A 20,898-nucleotide genomic window follows, 5' to 3' on the forward strand; every position below is an offset into this window, starting at 1 on the left:
AATAGAATTAAAAGTATAATTGTAATGCCATTATAGTATCACAAAATATTCTTTCTAAATTATTAATAAACTTTCAGCAATTGTTAAACATCTGGAAATAAGTTCATAGGCCTTCTTTGTATTTTAAACAGGCTTATAAAATATTTTTCAAACTTCATTCCTCAGCAAGTCATTAAAATCACAATATCAATTTCATATGACCAAATACAGGCACATCTCAGATTCGATTCCAGGCCACTGTAATAAAGCGAATATCGCAATAAAGCAAGTCACATGAATTTTTTGGTTTTCCAGAGCATGTAAAAGTTATGTTTACACTATACTGTAGTTTATTAAGTGTGCAATAGCATTATGTCTAAAAAAACCAACATATATACTTTAATTAAAAAATACTTTACTGGGCTTCCCTGGTGGCGCAGTGGTTGAGAGTCCGCCTGCCAATGCAGGGGAGATGGGTTCGTGCCCCGGTGCGGGAGGATCCCACATGCCGCGGAGCAGCTGGGCCCGTGAGCCATGGCCGCTGAGCCTGCATGTCCGGAGCCTGTGATCCGCAACAGGAGAGGCCACAACGGTGAGAGGCCCGCGTACCGCAAAAAAAAAAAAAAAGAAAAAAAGGCTTCTCACAAGGGAAATAGCTGTATAACTAAACAGGCCAGTTCCCTGAAACAGAACCACAATCTCTCTCTAAATTATTTAAACAAAAATGCCTATTAAATTATCAGCATGTAATGTTTAGCATCCTTGTTTTAATTAAAGCAAAAGCAACTCAAATCAGTTATGTACTCAACAGCTTTTACTGTAGCTATAGTATTTAGCCATGCACACAGCTAAGTAACAGTGGTCTGGGAAGTGCAACCCATATGCTCTAATGAATAGATCTTCAGTTATTAAAACTCAGCTATAAGAAAAATGCCTCTACCTGATGGTGCACTGGATCCTGCTGTATTGCCATCATTCGAGGTTGAAACTGATCCATGTTTTGGTGCTGGGTATATGCTGGTTGCTGCATGCCATCTCCAGGAAATCCACTAAAAAAGATGAGTAGTCTTTTCACCCATTCGAAAACACATGAATCTTAGCCACATTTATACTACAGAAACTTAAAGAATGCTGTTCAGGAGTTATTAATAATCAACACTTTACTGAATCATATATTTGCCTGTATTAACTTAAACACAGCATTTTCCCCAAAAGTCATTTTTTATTGTAAATCTGACAGGATCTCCTCTCCATTCAGAAGAAAACTCCAAATACCACAATTTAAAAAAAGAATTTTAAAAGACTATATGAAAAATGATTTTGTTATTAAGTGTTACTTGCATTATGCCTTATAATGACTACCAAATCTCTATCTGCTGAGGAATCAAAAGAAAGCAACTCACAAGGGTGCCTGTGGAGGAGAAGCAGCAGTCGCAGCAACAGAAGGTACAGCAGCAGCAGATGCAGGGGGCGCAACAGCAGCAGCAGGTGCTGTGGTGGCGGCGGCAGCGGCGGTCGCAGCAGCGGCGGCGGCGGCGGCGGCAGCAGCGGCAGCATCTTCCTTCTTCGATTCTTCCACAGCTTCCGGCTCATCATCGTAATCAAATCTATCAAGTAGCTTCTGGAATAGGTGTGTATGTCAATTTTCCATTTTAAAATTCAGACTGTGATTCACTGAACAAAAAACTTTATAAAAACAGGTATTTACCACCATCTATAATCCCGCAATGCTGTCATGTACAATTTTACCTTCCCACATGCCTCTTAGGACCCTAGTTCACAGACAATTTTTACACAAATGCCATTTTGAAAAGACACTTTAAAAAATTCTGTTTTTCTTCCCCAATTCTAAGTACAGTGTTTTCTTTTTGACTATTTTCTATATGATTTTATAACTAATTTAGTGATAGAAAGATTTTACCCATTCATTTTCCTAGACTAAAAACTTTTGGAACTTTGCACATATGAAAATGGGTACACATTTTCAGTCGGCTTTGTAAAATGTACAGAAAGAAAGACCATCTTATCCAATCATTATAAATGCCTACAGAAAAATGTCCATATGCCGCTTGATCGAGAATATGAAAAATAAAAAAGAGAATGGCACAGACAGGGCTGCAAAGTCTACCTGTGCACTTGCTTCTTTCTTAAAACTTCACAACCCACCTTAGATTACCAGAAACTTTCATTAAAAAAAAAACAAAAAATCAAAAAAACCAATCAGTGCACTTCACAGGATCACGTGTCTAGAAGAAGAGCCGTTTAAAAATATGGTTACATTTACTCAGAAAAGAAGGAATGAAAGTAATGCAACCACTACTGTGTTTTGATAGATTATACACAATATTTCATCATCAAAAGAAACATGCAACGTAGATATAGCTTCTTCTTCTTACAGACAAGGAGACTAAGGCTCGGGTAATTAAGAAACATGACCAAGACTGTACAGTTAATACATGTACAATTAGGATGTGGACAATGGTCTTTTCTACCTCAAAGCCCTCAGTCTCTGGCATCCAACAAGGCTGTCATTTCTCTCAGGCTGTGCCCTTCCTGCTCATGGATTTCCAACCTCAAATTCCTAAATTTGTATTGTTCTGTGATAGTTCTGCCTGGAAATTCTGGTTCTACTTTATTGGACAACAGATTTTTAAATTAGGAAAGGAAGTCCCCTTCTTGGACAACACTTCTGTTTCTTTCTTCATAATTCTAGGCCACGTGACTAAAAGTTCTTATAACAGAGCGATCTAACATGGCCCAGGCACCTTGCTGCTTTACGCACGTTAGCTTACTTAACCCTCATGGCAATAAAAAAATATAGGTACTACCATAGCTCTTTTACAGTGGTACACAGTGAATACTAACTCAACATCAAGATAGAGTCAATGACAGGAGCCAAAATTAAAACCTGGGTCTAAACTGTCTACAAAAAAACCACAAAGCCTATGATCTTTGCAGTTTATCGCATATATACATGTTCCTTAAAGTTTTACGATTTATACCTATTGCTTGGGAGAAGATTTGAAGCAATTAAAAAATTAAACTGAGATCTCTACTATCTAAAGACATTTCTGTTGCTTTTTAGGAAACTGAAGATCTATGAAGCAGCCAAAATAGAAAAACTGTTCCCAGTCAGCTGTCTGACTAGCTTAAAATAGACCTTTACAGTCAAAGGAAAAGCACAGAATTCCTTTTTCTAAACTTAATATAACTAACAAACATTGGCCAACCCACTTAAGATAAAACACTACAGGAATTAGTTGTAATTCAAATTAACAACAAAACAAGCATGTCAGTAGCACTGCTATTACTCAACATTTCTTTTTTGGAAGTCCTAGCCACCAGAACAGTAAGAAAAGAAAAAGAAACAGGCCTAGATGTTGAATGGGAAAAGTCAAATTTAGTAGCCTAGAAAATCTAAGAGAACAACTAGAAAACTAAGCTTCTAATACCATGATAATTTACAACATAAAATAAAAATCAGTAGTTTTCCTGCATGGCATTATTAACTAAACAAAAGTGTTATGAAACACTAAACATGAAAAATGAGTAAACATCTAAGAATAAATGACACAAGAAATGTATGACATATTAAAAATCTAATAAATTGAGATTCTGTGTAAGAAATTATCAGTACTTGTTAAATTAACCTATAAATTCATAAAAATTTATGCTAAAGTTCATCTGGTAAAGTATGCTGTGATGATCAATTATATGTGTTAACTTGGCCAGGTTATGGTGCCCAGTTGTTTGGTCAAAGATTAATATAGGGCTTCCCTGGTGGCGCAGTGGTTGAGAGTCCGCCTGCTGGTGCCCCGGACCGGGAAGATCCCACGTGCCGCGGAGCGGCTGGGCCTGTGAGCCATGGCCACTGAGCCTGCGTGTCCAGAGCCTGTGCTCTGCAACGGGAGAATTAATATAGATGTTGCTGTGAAGGTATTTTAAAAATGTGATTAACAGGGAATTATTCCCTGGTGGTCCAATGGTTGGGACCTGCCCTTTCACTGCCATGGGCCCAGGTTCAATCCGTGGTCGGGGATCCCCACAAACCACATGTGCATGGCCAAAAACAAACAAACAAAACAAAACAAAACAAAGAAAACATTGGGAATTCCCTGGCGGTCCAGTGGTTAGGACTCCGTGTTCTCAGGGCCTGGGTTCAATCCCTAGTTGGGTACTAAGGTCCCATAAGCTGCATGGTGCAGCAAGGGAAAAAAAAGTGATTAACATTTAAATTAGGAGCCTATGAATAAAGAAATACACTCTATAATGTGGCTGTGCCTCAACCAATCAAAGGCCTTAAGAGCAAGGACTTAGGTTTAGGTTTCCCAAAAAAGGCATTCTCAAGACAGCAACATGAAAACCTTGCCTTGCAGAATTCAGACTCAAGACTGCAGCATTAACTCTTACCTGAATTTCCAGCCTGCCACTCTGACCTACAAATTTCAAATTTGCCAGCCTCAACAACTGTGTGGGCCAATTCCTTAAAGAAAATCCCTCCCTTTCTCCCCTTTGTGTGTCTCTGTGTATAACTGGTTCTGCTTCTCTGGAGAACCCTAACACATATGCCCAAGAATAGCCAAAGAATGCCTGAAAAAGAGTAAGGGCAGAGAACACATCTAGAAATGAAATACAAGTTGCAAGTGTTTAAACTGTTATGTTGCAGAAATAAACAAAGATATTAGTGGGACAGAACAGTGTCCAAAGACAGACACAGAAACAAATGGGAATTAAATGTATGACAAGAATTGTGAGAATTGGCTATTTCCAAAACAAAGATTTAACTATCTTGAACCATATTCTAAAATAGGTTCTCGATAGATTGAGACAAACATGAAAAACAAAAATATAAAACTACTAGAAGAAAGAGAATTTTTAATACAAGTTCAGAGAGTTTTCCTAATCACAACACAACACAGAAGACTAAAAAACAAAACCACAATACATAACAATTTATGTTCACATATGGATGGGAACATACACAACTCTGTTCAAAGCAGAGTGGAACTGATTTCCCTTTCTACTTTAGAACTTTCTGTATTATTTGCAATTTTTTCCCTAAAAGCATGTACTTCTTTTGTACTAGAATAACAAGCAGTAATTATCATATGGATTCTTAATTTGGACTACCAGCAATAAAGTTTTGTATCTTAGAATGTTAGAAAGAATCAAAAATTTTAGAGATGATTGAAAGATACTTCGTTCTAGGATTTTCAAACTTTTGTGGTTTTTGCACTGCAACTTGTAAAATGAGATGAAACTGTATATAGTCATAAATCCAGTAAATAGACATGACATAAACAGACAAGAGTGGAGTTGTCTGGGCTAACATTTCAACAGGAAGCTCTAAGCTAGGCATATCCAGCACATCTATATCCTTAGTGGCAGCTCCTTAAACATAATGAAGGCCCAACAGAGAAGTTGGAAGACACTCAACCAACCCAAACCCTCATATTATAGATATGGTAACTAATGTCTTTAACAGCAGAAAACAGAAAGCAACTTAAATGTCTATCAATAGGGGAATGGCTAAATTGTGATGTCTCTATGTAATGGAATACTCCTAACAAGCACTCAGTAAATGTGTAGATTTACATCTATTAACCTTAACAACAACAAAGAGACAAGAGGATTAATATCAAAACAAGCAAGTTAAAAACAGTGTGTATGTATATATATGTGTATATATATATACTAAAAACACACACTTTTATATATGCACACACATATATAATGACCAAAAAAGAAAAGCATATATCCAGGAAATTAATTCTGAAAAGATACACAGCAAAATGTTACAGTAGTTACCTTCACGTATGGGGGTTAATGGTGAATGTTCCCCTGTTTACTTTCCTTTACACTGTTTACTTTTCCTTTATATTGAAAATTGTGCAATGAGTATATATTAGATTTTTAACCAGGAATAATAATCAATGTTTTGATGTCGAGGGGGAAAATCCCTCAAATTACAAAACAACAAAATGAACAAGCCAGAGAAGCTAGAGAAGGGGTAACTTCCACATTCCAAGTTGAGTGATGTAAACAATGGGGTGGGTTATGTGAGAGAAGCATACCTTGTCAAATGCAGTTTTTTGTTCAGGTTGGGGGAAAGCAGCTTTTTGTTCAGGTGGTTGTGTAGGAGCTGTCTTTAACTGAGCTGTGATAGCCTGAACCTGAGCCATCACAGCATTGTCAATGGCGGGAGACTGTGGTTTTGGAGGCTGTTGAAAAGTCTGAAGGATCTGCTGAAGCTTAAAGAATGGGAAGACTGATAAACCACATAATAAAGTATAATCACAGTATCAAAAGTTAATTTACTAAAAAAAAACCTTAATGGTGACTCAAAATAGCATAGGCACAGAGTAAACTGGAAAAAGGAACCAACCTTTTAATAATGGTTACGTTTATTGTGAATGAATGTATCAGGGATATAAGATGTGTCACTTAAGGTTAAAAATGTATGCTGATACCCCAACAGTAGAAAATGATGGTCAGAGAAAAGAGAAAATACACTGAATTGTGAACAAGGTAAATATGTTTTCTAAAAAAGTGTAAAAAAAATCATCTCCACCAATCCAAATAATTTTGAAATCTGGAAATGCTAGAATTGTGAGCAACAATACCACCACTCAGCGGTTCTGCAGTTCTCTGCAAAGGGGTACTGCTATTTCTCAGTATGCTGTTCCCTTGTTTCCCACATTTCCCCTATTATCCCTACGTAGTATCCCTTCCCTTCCTAGTAAAGGCCTTTCTATTTGAAAAGTAGAAATATTTCCTCCCCACAATGTGCTCATTAACTAGGAATGAAAAATAAGAACTGACAACAGTACCTAACTGCAAACAATTTAATCTTTGGATAGGCAGTTTACCTGTTGACCTTGAGTTGTCTGAAACAGTTGGGCCACAGCAGCAAAAGCATCAGAGCTGGGCAACTGTGGTACAGTTGGTATGGAGTTTGTAGTGGCTTGTGAGGGTTCAGAAGAAACTTTAACTGGAGGTGGAGGTGAACCTAAAAAAGAAAATATCATTAAGCACTCGGTAAACTTTAACTCATAAATGTTCCTTTCAATCTCCATTAAGCTTCTTTACTAAAATAATACTGCATTCAGTTTAACATAGAGTAAAAAATACAGATTATGGTAATACAGCCTATACAGTAACAAGCACTGAATACTTTTATTAGAAATAAGAATTATGGGAAGAAAACTATACCTTCTAAGATGTAAACTCAAGTTTCCTTCTTATAGAAAACTTCCATCACTATAAACAGACTCCAAACACTTCATGCACAAAAAATTATACCATCTTCTAAGCTCACAGATACATCTGCCATACCTTCATTATTAGTAACATTTTCTGTTACTGGGGCGGCATTACTGGTTCCTGCTGCCATGTCCAAAAGCGGTTGAATGATTTCAATTTTGAATACTCCATTTTTTTGCCAAAGGTTCAGCACACGAACTATTTTACTCTGTTATGTGTGAGAAAACATAAATATACAATAAATATTTGCATAAATAATTTATTATATCTCTGACAAAAAGAGGAGGAAAAAAAAAAACCACCCCAGGCTAATATTTCCATGCTATATCTGTTTTCATAAACAGAAAAAAATCTATCATCAGAATTACAACCTGGTTAAACTACACTAACTGACCTTTCTTCAGTAGTGCAATCTAGAGTAAGAAACAGAAGGGAGGAAAGAAAGAGAAAAGAAATATAACCTAGAGAATCAAAAGAAATGCATTATAATACTTAAAAATGTATCTGAAGTTTCCATTATATTTTACTTATGAGTACAAAGAAACAACCATTTATCTTACAGAAGTGAAGAATTTGCCGGGATGACTATAACAGTTAAAATATTTAAGACCATTATTGGCCTGTAATTGTTAGGTAAATTGTTTTGTGGACTAGTAAATATGAAGGAGATCCAGAGAAAACGTGTTATTCATGGTTGTAACTCTTATTTCCTACTCATGGAATGATCTTCTTTTCTCTTGTATATTTTCCCCACAAGAGCATTCCTTCAAGAATATACAGAATCCATAACACTCAAATTTATATGCCGTTTATTGTAGTCTCCAGTCTTCATTATTCTGAGTCTACCAGTGCATTTCTCCCACTTACTGGAGTCTAGTTTTCTGTCTATAATGTTTTTCTATCTTTTTATAGTACATAGTAAAACCAGCTATAAATGTGAGGAATTAAATACTGTAGTCTGATTGCTAATGAATACCATTTACATTCTAGCAGCTCCATATGCTGGGGAAAGCCATCAATTATTGGTCCCTTCCTTTTGGAATAAGCAACAATCTGAGATAAGCACTGCTCTCCTCTACTTGCAGAATTTCTTTACCATTCAACCACAAGAAATCTTTCCAACAATGTCTTCTTAAAGCAAGACTGTGCTCCTTTTATATTTCAACAGTACAACATTCCTGAAGGACTTCCCAAGAAAACAGATATGACTACTACAGAAAAAACTGGGTTTTGTTTCAAGTGCATGATTATCTTTCTAGTAATACAGTAGGCTTTAAATATCTAATATACATTTAAATAGATTTAAGTAGATACAAAAACAAAACCAAAACAAGAATACAAGCTTAATTTAAAAATTATAAACTCTACCTTATCTTCAGATGGACAAAGATACAAATACTGGAATGTGGCAGTTATGTTTTTAGAGAATCTTGGCCCAAAAACATCTTTATCAGTTCCAAACTGATGACGAGACTGTCTCACAATTGAGTCGATTACATATAATCCCGGAACCTTGTATTCTGGTTTACACTACGAAGATTAAAGATGTAAATTCAATACAGGAAAAGCAAATCACAATTTGACACCCATTAATCTCACTTTCATGAAACTATATATCCAAGAATTACTTCTATTTAGAAACTACTTGAATGTTTAGTTCTCACTGGCTAGCTTGTCAAATTTCCCACAGGTCTGTACAGAATTGCCATTCTCTTGATACTTCAGACCCCCAATATTTCATTTTTCTCTGATCCCTCTGTCTCCCCACACACAACTTCCCAGAATCAACATGACTTTACCAATCCCTAAGCCACCTCCATACAAATCCACTTATTATGGATAAATCTCTGCTGTAATTCATCCTGCTCAAAAAAATAATTTTTACCTTTTAAAATTATCAAGGACATCATTTTAACAACATATCAATTTCAATTCTATTAAAGTACAGTACCAGAGAAACAAAAACTGAAAGGAGAGGTCATTTTTGGCCTTTCAAATTGACAAGGTAAAATGAATAGACAGACACCTGCACACATTTCTGGTGGTACAACCTTTACAAAAGATTTAGCAATAAAAGTAAAGCCTTATTTGATCCATCAAGTCTATTTCTAGAAATTTATCCTAAGGAAAACAATTAAGATGCCTCTGAATTTTTTCCACAAGGCTAGCCACTGAAGTGAAATGGCCAGTAATAGGGAACTGGCTTAGTAAATCGTGAAAAACAATCATATGTTAGAATACTTTGCAGATGTTTATAATAAATTCCGTGGGAAAAGCAGGTTATCCATCAGCCTATGTCTTCATTTTCCTTTTATAAATGTACATACTAAAACATGAGTAAATATTCATCATAACTGGGGTGGTGGCATATAGGTAATTTTAATTGTTTTTCCGTTTTATTTACTGGTACTTTGATTTGCTACTATAAAAACCTCTATTGACTATACTTTTTAGTCTGTTGGAGCTCTAACTCCTATCTCACAGCCAGTATTAAATGGCCATGGACCAGAGACACTCCCACACACATTTATTAGAGTGTACTACATGGCATAGCTCCAGGTTGGGGGAGAAGACAAGGATATCTAAGTAAGCCTCCGTTCTCAGTCCTTTACTGAGAAAGACGTGTGCTAGTCACACCATATAATCGTAGAAGTGAAAAACTGTTTAATTATGACGGGAGCAGGGGAAAGTTGGAAAAACTTTAAGAAGTGATTTCATTTGAAGTACTCCAAGATGAGTTAAATGTCAACAGAGCAGACAGGGCAAAGGGGAGAGAAAGCACATCAGGCTCAAGGAAGAGTCCTGTTCAGTAGAGAAGAAACTGTTGTTGAATCCTACCTCATAGTAAGTGCTCAAACAGTACTGCTATAAATTTTTGTTTTGTTAGGAAAAAAAAAAAAAACTCTAGTGATTAAAAAGAACTTCTAGTGACAACTTTTCTGTAGAGTGGCTTTAGAAGCAATTATCCAAATTACTATTTACAAAGTAAATTACAAATACTGATCACAACTAAAATGAGGTAATAAATAAATGGATAGTTACCTTCTTGATGAACTTTTCCACTATTTGAACTACATGCTTATAAAGCTGAAAAGAATGAAAAGAAAATCATTATCCAGTTTACATACTTCTACATTCCTTGTAATTAGAAAATACTTAAAAATCTTGAAATTTGCACAATTTGAATTAATTCCCAAGATGATACTGAAAAAACATGGGAAATAATCCATAGTCAACCCATAGTCAACAACTGAAAAAATCTTAACACATCATAATGAAACTACAAACTAAAACAGAAAACTACAAAAATTCCCCCAAACACAAGGTCCTTTTCTTAGATTTTTAATCAGTGAATCTTCATAAAGTAGTTTATTAAGGAACTTTATGAGAGGGCTAAGAACAATGGAACTGGAACTAAATAATGCAGTTTTTAAAGAGACTCACTTATTCAAGGTGTGACTGGGTAAGACATTTAATTTCATGAAGTCCAAGGTTTTTAAATAAAAATGAAGCTAATACTCCACTGATTTATGATAAGAATTAAATCAAAACAAAACAAAACAAACAAAAAACCCTCTGCCATTCTACTCTCTACTTCAATGAGTTCAACTTTTTTTAGCACCACACACAAAAAAGGCAATTATGTGAGGTGATGGACGTGTCAATTGGCTTAACTGAGGTAATCATTTCACAATGTACATGTGTATCAAATCATGTTCTATTACATTATATTACTGAATTTGTCAATTATACCTCAGTAAAGCTAAAAAATATAAAGGGAAAATATTAACAACAAAACAGGTTTTGAAATAATATGTTACAATGTAGATGCACCATACTGTATTATTATGTACTTTCAGCAAAACCTGGTGAATGTTCTTCGATTCAGGCCTGAACTAATTCACAAGATGAATTCTCACATTTAACAATAACATTTTCAAAATTTCAAAAACATTTTCCAAATTAAATACATTTCTTTTACGCTTACCTTAATAGCTTTAATAGCAGCTTTCGTGATGAGAATCATCTTGGCTCGAGAGATGGGAGGCTTCATATCCATAAGTGAAAAGAGCTTAAAAAACAGAAAAAGAGGAAAAAAATGTTTTAATTACAAGTAAAATTAGAGGTTAATCCTTCAGTTCTACAAATGTATTTGTAATATATTAACTAAAAGAATAATAAATTTTGGGGGCTTCCCTGGTGGTGCAGTGGTTGAGAGTCCACCTGCCGATGCAGGGGACACGGGTTCGTGCCCCGGTCCGGGAAGATCCCACGGATCATGCCACGGAGCGGCTGGGCCCCTGAGCCATGGCCGCTGAGCCTGCGCATCCGGAGCCTGTGCTCCGCAACGGGAGAGGCCACAACAGTGAGAGGCCCGTGTACCGCAAAAAAAAAAAAAAAAAAAAAAAGACTAATAAATTTTTGGAACTAAGTTTAATAATTCGTCTAGTAAAGAAAAACAAGAGCTTTCCTACATACTGGCATCACCACTTCGAAAATACAATGGGAAAAAAATCATATTAAAAGTAGCAAAAGAGGGGGAAAAAGGTAAAATATTTACAAAATCTGTAACAGAAAAAATTACAAAACTTTGCTGGAGAACTCAAAAATGATTTGAATGGAAACAAACACACCATGTTCCTGTACTGAAAATGGCAATACTGTGACTCAATATTTAATATTTCATTCCAAACCTCATTGAGATTTTGGAGAACTTCAAATAATTCTAACGTTCATTTGGAGAAACACATGTATTACATCAGGCAAGAAATTTAACATGCCATTATAAAGCCTGAATTCACAATTTCTTGATTTAGTCAGGAATAAAAATGACACCATATTTAACAAATCTCACTACAGTAAATCCAGCAATCAGGTGCTCACAGGAGACTTAACCACACATGCATACTCCTTCCCCCTGAAGTTTAAATCCAACCAAGATATAATGATAGCCCATAGAGGGTTACAAAGATAAAAGACATTAAGCTTATATCTAGCTTCTTAAATTCTTGTTTTTGTTTTGTTTTAATCATAGACACACACATACTCTTCTAAAAATACATCTTGAAATAAGTTTCAGGGCTTCCTGAGCATTATCAACCTTATATGAACCATGTTTCCATTTCTTTCTAATTAATGTTGGTATTTCAAATATGGAACCCCTAAGACATAGACCATCTTTACTAGACCACTACTAAGAGGCTACCCTAAAGAACAAAAGTCTCCTTTCCCAGAATAAATAGCCCTACCTAGCAACATACCTTAAATTCCCTGGTAACAGAATTTTCACAGCTTTTCAAAACTACAGACACAATGGACTACAGACAACGGTAACAGTAATTTTTAGAAAAAGTACGCAATGAAAGATATAATCAATATAAGAACCAGATACATACCCTGCCTAAGCAGAGAAAAGTAGAATTTTTCCATTAAATAATACTAAGATACAGAAAATGGGAAAAACACAAAGGTATTAACACAGAAATTCATTTTTTAAAAAGAGATTAAGTAAATAAGGTCATTCTTTATCATTTTATTTACCAACATAATTAAAATTCTCCTTGAGAATAAAAGCTCACTAATTGAAAAACAATTAGAAAGGAGACAGTAATCTTTGAAACTATAAAAACCAATGAGAAAATACGAAATGATTTAAAATATTTCAACTTCAACACAAACTGAAAAATATCAACACTGCATGAAATATACAGCACACATTTTATAAAAGGGCATGTTCTGCCCATTTCTAAGTTATAAAAGTTATTAAGACAGTTGTTTATTACCGTGGTTCTATTTCCTTCTCTGGACCTTAAAGCAGAGAAAGGGGAGACAAAAAAGTTTACACATGGATCTTAAGAATAAGCAACAGTGGGACTTCCCTGGTGGCACAGTGGTTAAGAATCCGCCTGCCAGTGCAGGGGACATGGGTTCAATTCCTGGTCTGGGAAGATCCCACATGCCGCAGAGCAGCTAATAAGCCCATGCACCACAACTACTGAGCCTGCGAGCCACAACTACTGAGCCCACGTGCCACAACTACTGAAGCCCACGGGCCTAGAGCCCGTGCTCCACAACAAGAGAAACCACTGCAGTGAGAAGCCCGAGCACCACGACGAAGAGTAGCCCCCGCTCGCCGCAACTAGAAAAAGCCCATGCGCAGCAACAAATACCCAACACAGCCACAAAAAAAAAAAAAAAAAAAAAAAAAAAAAAAGAATAAGCAACAGTGAGAACTACTTCTCTGGCCATTAAAAGCTTAAGAGACTCATATTTCAATGAAGCCTAAGCCAGAGCTAATATTCATTTAATGTCCCAAATAGCACTTCTTGATTATTTCCGCAGTAGGGAACTCCCCATATTAAAACAAAACAAAACAGACAACTGAGCACAGAAGACAGACCAGTGGTATCTTCCGATGAAACGTTCCACAGTTTATACTTAAATCATAATTTATTTAAAAAAATTAAAATACAGACTACAGGCAATAGAACAGCAAGAGAGCATTCAAGTGCTACCATCTAAGAGACAGAGGAAGGGTGTTTATTCCACTAAAGGCGGCACAACTCAGGAAAAGAGGAGGGAACCAACACTGAGTGCTTATGTATAAGGAAGAATTACCTTTGACGGTACATTATCTTATTTAATCATATTAACAATTAACATAGATTGTTACACCTATTTTGAGATGATACCCAAAGGGATTGCATCTGTTTTCGGATGATGCCCAGGGAACGGGTCTGGACTATAATTTGTTGATTTTAAAGCTTACAATCCTTAATAGCATAGTCATCTCCTTATACAATTGCTGCTTATTGACTAAATACATGCAGAGACCATTAACTATGATGGGGAACACAGACAAAATATCAAGTAGGCATCTGTGCCTGTCTATATGTATACTGTATTGATTCAGGGATAATGATAAGACATAATGAATTTAATTTGGGATGCCTACTGAATATTCAGGTAGAGATATCAGCAGACTGGAAAATGCATCTTGAACAAAGAAGAGGTTCTGCTAGAAACTGAAAGGTCACAGAATCAAAGCCATGAGGATGAGTAAGACGAGAACAAAGATGATATAATTAACTAGGGTATACCAAGTATTTCAATGTGGTACAGAGAAGGGAGTTGCACAAAGGAACACCAGAAAATAACAGAAATTAAAGGTATTTGGCAAGGTCAAATGTTATAAATTAGCTTTTGTGTATGAACGACTAGTATATCATCTGCAACAGGGCAAGTGCCCAATAAACATCACTAGGTGCAGTGTTCTCCCTGTTATTACAGATCTGCATTCAGAATTAATGTAATCTGTCAAAGAAAACAAATGTGTCAAAGCAGCCAGAGAAAACCATGCAATTCTCTTATATAAAATAATAGCAGCAGTAGGACCCAAAAGGTACAAAACCTCCTTAGAAAGCCTTAGTAAGAAAAAAATACTTGTCAGCAACAGATATGAGTTTGTCTTTTTGCTGTCACCAGCTAAATAACTATTAGAAAATACTAAATATGAACACTGCTCTGCTGGATGCCTGATTTACAAAGTATTCGAAAAATTATGAATAATCACTCACAACGATCCCTTATATCAATAAAGAACAGTTTCAAAAGAAGATAAGGAAGGAGCATATTTGGCCCATGACACCTGTAGAATTCATAGTGTTTGGGGGTTAGTCAAAGTAACATGATACTCTGCTATTTATTAACAGTATAAACATTGACAAGTTTAGTTAACCTTTTCTAAATATCAAGGATTTCTGAAATCTGAAAAAAAGGATTAATAGCACTCACTTCACCTCGTAAGACTGTTAAGATTAAATGAGATAATGTATATAAATCTCTTAGCCTAGTACCTGACATATAAATGGCTCAGTAAATAGAGGTATATAATGCCCTGGGAATCTTGACACACACCTCGAGTTTAATTTTTTGTTATGGCTTACCATAATACCTTTTTTGTATTACATCTACTATTCAAGTGCTGACTGAATTTAGAGAAATTTTCTCTATACTGAAAATACAGTAGTATCAAAGAGTGTTAAAGCTGTATAGCACCTTAGTATGTAATCCAGTACTCATACCAAATTCAGAACTGCTTTCACAATACACCCGGCAGGTCCCATATTAGTCCACAGGCTTAATAACTCATAACTAACCTTACCCAACGGTTACAGCAGTCTTCTTTGTACTGACCCCAAATCTCCCTTCTGATAACCTTCCCTCCTTCTCCTGTTCTAGTTTTGCCTCTGGAGCACAGACCAACAGTGATCTTTCTCATGTGATAAAATAAATATAACTAAGCATGTTTCCCTTTCTCTTATCTTCTTCAACTACTAGCCAAATGATATGATTCCTAGATCCGACTATCCTGGCTAATTCCTTTCAAGTATAATAAACCAAAATAAACAGAGCCCGGATATATTCCTGTAGAATCTAGTGGATTGTCTTTTGTATTAGTTTCCTATTCCTGCAGTAACACATTAGCTTAAAACAACACTTCTGGAAGTCAGAATCTCCAGACTTCCCTGGTGGCGCAGTGTTTAAGCATCTGCCTGCCAATGCAGGGGACATGGGTTCGAGCCTTGGTCCGGGAAGATCCCACATGCCGCGGAGCAACTAAGCCTGCGTGCCAAAACTACTGAAGCTTGCACGCCTAGAGCCCATGCTCCGCAACGAGAAGCCACCGCAATGAGAAGCCCGTGCACCACAAGGAAGAGTAGCCCCCGCCCACCGTAACTAGAGGAAGCCTGCACGGAGCAACAAAGACCCAACACTGCCAAAAATAAATAAATTTAAAAATAAATAAAACTGTACCTTGTTTTTAAAAAAAGAATCTCACTAGTCTGAAAACAAGGTGTTGGCAGGGCTGCCTTCGTTCTGGGCGCTCTAGGTCAAAATCTATTTCTTGCCTTTTCTAGCCAAAGTGTGCATAAATTCCTTTGGCTCATAGCTGCTTCTTCCATCTACAAAGCTGGCAGCATAGCATCTTCTCTCTTCCCTAACCTCTGCTTCCACTGTCAGAGCACTTTCTCTGACTTTCCTGCCTCTCTCAAGGAAGGACCCTTGGGGTTACACTGGGTTCATCCAGATAATGCAGGATAATTAACTCAACTCAAACCCTTAATCACATCTGCAAAGTCTCTTTTGCCAGGTAAGGAAACATATTCACAGGTTCTAGGATTCAGAACATGGACATCCTGGGGTAGGGGAGATCATTTATTATTTTTTAAAAATACTGCTTAATTATTAACTCACCTTTATAATCAACTGAAACCCTCAGACTGTTTTCACTGGAATCTTTATCAAAACTAGATCTTCATGTTGATTTTATGTTGGTTTCTGACAGTACTTTCAATCTACTTAGGTAGTCTGGAAATGATTTTCTGTTTTCAGTGTAGCAGCTATTCCAATCAGTTTGCAAATTTCACAAACTACTTTATATGGCTTCCTCCAACCCCATGGTTTTTTAAATATTAAAAACAGGACCTACTTGTAGGATGACCTTATGTGATATTCCTTGGGCCCTGCCAGTCAGCTAAAATTCACTTAACAATACTCTCATCCTATGTATTTTTAAAATTTATTCATGATGAAATCATGACAAATATCTTTCTGAAATATTTGGTTTAGAGTCATCACTAGACAAACAAACTTTACAAAAGAAAAATGTTTAATTTGGCCTGTGAGAATCTGTTCTGGCTCCTAGTGACTAGATATCTCTAGACAGAATCTCTTTCAATGGGATACTTACCCCTACCTTCCCCCCACTTAAACTTTTAAGTATTTGCTTTCCTTAACTTTATTTTATAATGAATTATACTGATTATATCTAGTACTCCTTCCTTTGCTATTATGACCTCCAAAATGATAAATTCTGGCTTAAGCTCCTGTTATTAATAATTACAAAGTTCAATTTCAGGAAAAAATTTGAATGCTTCCAAACAGAAATACATACACTCACAGTAACAGGCTGGTACTCAAATCTCCCTTCTGACAGATGAAGATATCAAAGTGTTCAAGCCTACAGTCTTCCCTCCTCTTTCGTTCATCTGACTCATCAAATCTGATACACTGGCTTCAACCAAATCAAGAGTTAAAGCCAACATAACTTAAATGTTTGCTTGTAAAATATATTTTATAAAAGTACACATTAGGGCTTCCCTGGTGGTGCAGTGGTTGAGAGTCCGCCTGCCGATGCAGGGGACGCAGGTTCGTGCCGGGAGGATCCCACGTGCCGTGGAGCGGTTGGGCCCGTGAGCCATGGCCGCTGGGCCTGCGCGTCCGGAGCCTGTGCTCCGCAACGGGAGGCCACAATAGTGAGAGGCCCGCGTACCGCAAAAAAAAAAAAAAAAAAAAAAAAGTACACATTAAATTTAACAAAACAAAACTTAGTGGAAAAATCTTTTAAAATCATCATCTCCACAAAGATGCTTTTTTGTCTATCTAATTATAGCCTGAAGATAGCTCCGTAAAACACTTACTGCTAGAACAATTACAGTCCCTTCTTACCTGGCATTTCAGTTTATGCCTTTACCAAAAGGTAATACTCTCGTAATACTGGGCATTTAATGTGATGGGGGGAACAGGTGTATGTGGGGGGGGGGGGGAGGAGAGGGGGAGAGAGGTGGGGCACACAGGGAAAGGGGAGCTGCAAGCACATGCTAGACAAGTATCATTATGCCACTCTACCTGAAAGCAGAATATTGCATATGAGTTAATCAATAGCACATACAAACAGTAAGAGAGAAAATAAAACTGAAAACTGTACATAGGAGAGTAACGCAATTAACAAAGAGAACCCCAAACTAATATAGAAAAAAAATGTTCAGTCTTATCAGTAGTCAAAAAGGTATAAATTAAGACAATGAGATACAGTTCTTCAATTATCTAACTGTCATGAATGTAGATTAGCATGAAGCAAAGAACTAAAAAAGTCCATATCTTTTAAACCAACAATTCCACTTTTAGAAATTTATCTAAAATAATCAGATGTTCCCAAATTTCCCAAGATGACTTTTAAAATTAGAAGATAATTCATGTTATTGAAAAGATCTGGTAACCATATATAAAGTTTCCATACACAAGTGGAAGGGAAAAAAAGACTGAAATACTCTAAAATGTTAATGGTATTTGGTAGAATACTTTCTTATTTTCTAGCTTAAATTTACCTAATTTGCATTAATTTTATTTTTTTTATAAACTTTATTTTTAAACATTTTTTTATTTTGTTGTGATTTCTCATTCTTTTTAAAAAATATTTATTTAATTTACTTATTTTCTTTATTTTTTTTGGCTGCTTCGGGTCTTAGTTGCAGCACTCGGGATCTTCGTTGTGGTGTGCGAGCTCAGTAGTTGTGGCGCGCAGGCTGAGTTGCCCCACAGCATGTGGGATATTAGTTCCCCAACTGGGGATCAAACCCACATCCCCTGCATTGGAAGGTGGATTCTTTACCACTGGACCACCAGGGAAGTCCCATAATTTGCACTAATTTTAAAATGAAAAAATTAAAATTCATGGATTAACAATGAAAAACTTTGTGTCTGAGACACAAAAATGCATTTCTCCAACTTGACTGTAAAATATACAGAATCATCATTATCAGGTACAACCTGTCCGTGGAGTAAATCGTGTCTTTGAAGTTAAGTTATGTTTAAATCAATGCCTTGTAAACCTTTAATACAACTTTTCAAAATTGCTAAAACAAAATTTTAAAAATAAAATTTGCCATTTTAAATCTTTGTAACTGAAGCCTCTGTGCACATAAAACCCAAATCTGAAAAATTTCTTAAATATATTTTTGACATCTGTGCATTAAAGAAAGCATCCCTTTTAATTACTGACATATGATTTACTCCCATGTAAACTCTATTTACTTTCCAGAGAGTCAAATCCTTTGAAACGCAAATAATTAACCAATTTTCCACTTGCTTAGAGGACTGTCTGGAGACAAGACAGGTCTGGCATTAATACAAAATATACCTAACAATAGAGCAAATTTACATGGCTCTTTAAAACAGAGATGAGAAAAAGAAACTGTACTGTTCTCCTGCTCCTACAGAGCAGGGTCTTTACTTTGACTTAAACACTACAAAATAGTTCTATTTATTTCTCCATAAAAGTCACTTTTCAGACTTCTAAAGCTTCCAAGCCAGATATTTTTACAAACAACAAACCTGCAAATAATATTCTCAAGTTTAAAGAGTTTTAAAATTTTTCATACTTAGGTCTACACTTCTTTACCTTACTACACTTTCCCACAAACATAAACTTTTCTCCTGGTTCCAGAATTTAGAGAAATGCTTTACAAAGTACACACATATAAGTTCAAATATATAGTTAATATTAAATACGAAACCACTTTCAAGTTAACTACTTAAGTTTCTATGTGCTTTATGAAAATAGAATATAGTAATATAGCAAACAGGAGTTTAAACTTCATCACTTTTTAATTATATCACCAACTCCTAATTCTGTTACCATTTGCTGCTGGCAGCACTAATTTTCTAAGTAGTTAATTTCTGACAACTCACTTGCTACCTTGCTTCAAAGTATGCCCTAATTTATTCTTCAACTAAGACTAACTCCCTTACAATTTCCAAGGGTCTACCCTTCACTCAAACTTTTTACTTTAGAACCAAGGCTGCCTCCCCCGAATCAGGGCTTTTAACTCCTTCAGTTCCACTTACTACAACAGGTCATTTTTTATTCCTTACCTCCATTTTGATTCACTGAACTGCAATCAATCCTCAACTTCCTTTTCACTTGTTCGAGAAATAGGTCAGGATGTGATTTTAGGAAATGCCAAATATTTTATCCATGCCATTACTCTACTTTACTAGCATAGACGCCAGGTTTCAAAATCACTTTTACTGTGCCTCACTAAGTAAACTTTGTGTCCACCCAAAGTTGGCCATAAAACATTTTTATGAATTACATAGTTCCTTCCAGACCTCAATCGAAGAAATAAAAATTTGTTCCAGGATATAAAATCATCTGATTAGAAGAAAAAAAATTATCTCATATATTATATATTTTATCTATACCTATTTTTCTCCCACAAAGTTGTAATGACTAGATCTATACAAAAGAATGGGATTAAAACTGAAAATGCTAACATTTATAAAATCCCTAATTAATTTTAAATTTTAATTGTGAATATAAATTAGTAAATGAAACATAAACACCTAAAAGCATATCTTAAGTTTTAAACATTGATTGCATCTATTGCATTATTGTGGATGACTTAAAAACTCCCAAACTTCATCATTCTTAAACTTTGGCGAATCCTTCCACAAATATACATTACAGTGCCTTGCTACCTTTCTTCAAATATACAAAAGTTGTTTAGGGAGCCCTCTCCCTTCATAAACAATAGACAAAGGTCAGCTGCTCAAAAAACTTCCGAGTAGCCATGTGGGGCTGTAGACTGGGCTCAGGCAGCCTCTTACAGTACTCTGTCAAATCACACCACCCCTCCCGTTTCCTTACCTCTAAAATGGAAGGAAGGTAAAGGCATATATAAAACACCTAACTGGTATGCTGGCATCTGGTTGGTATTTAATGAGCAAATGCAGGATTCATTTCCTGTCCTTCCCTTGAACTGGCTCCACTGGATTACTTCTTAAAATAGCATGTAAAAACTAAAGATATCC

The 20,898-nt window shown here is 35.9% G+C and overlaps 1 protein-coding gene across 4 annotated transcripts in view; it reads right to left on the bottom strand.

Annotated features, from left to right (window-relative positions):
* The window catches only part of SCAF4 (SR-related CTD associated factor 4), a 56,330-nt gene that overhangs the window by 23,955 nt on the left and 11,477 nt on the right, over positions 1-20,898 (bottom strand). For 2 of the 4 annotated variants that reach the window (XM_019922482.3, XM_019922478.3), the window contains exons 2-9: positions 11,231-11,314; positions 10,285-10,329; positions 8,611-8,772; positions 7,315-7,450; positions 6,849-6,988; positions 6,054-6,230; positions 1,383-1,600; positions 920-1,028 (exon numbers count right to left, since the gene is read on the bottom strand). In XM_019922482.3, coding sequence (XP_019778041.2) covers positions 920-1,028; positions 1,383-1,600; positions 6,054-6,230; positions 6,849-6,988; positions 7,315-7,450; positions 8,611-8,772; positions 10,285-10,329; positions 11,231-11,314 — 1,071 coding nt within the window. The remainder of the gene's footprint in view (positions 1-919; positions 1,029-1,382; positions 1,601-6,053; positions 6,231-6,848; positions 6,989-7,314; positions 7,451-8,610; positions 8,773-10,284; positions 10,330-11,230; positions 11,315-20,898) is intronic. The other 2 variants (XM_019922480.3, XM_073804437.1) reach the window with 2 other exon arrangements.

Source organism: Tursiops truncatus, chromosome 4 (assembly GCF_011762595.2).
Source record: "Tursiops truncatus isolate mTurTru1 chromosome 4, mTurTru1.mat.Y, whole genome shotgun sequence".
NCBI classification, from domain to species: Eukaryota; Metazoa; Chordata; class Mammalia; order Artiodactyla; family Delphinidae; genus Tursiops; species Tursiops truncatus.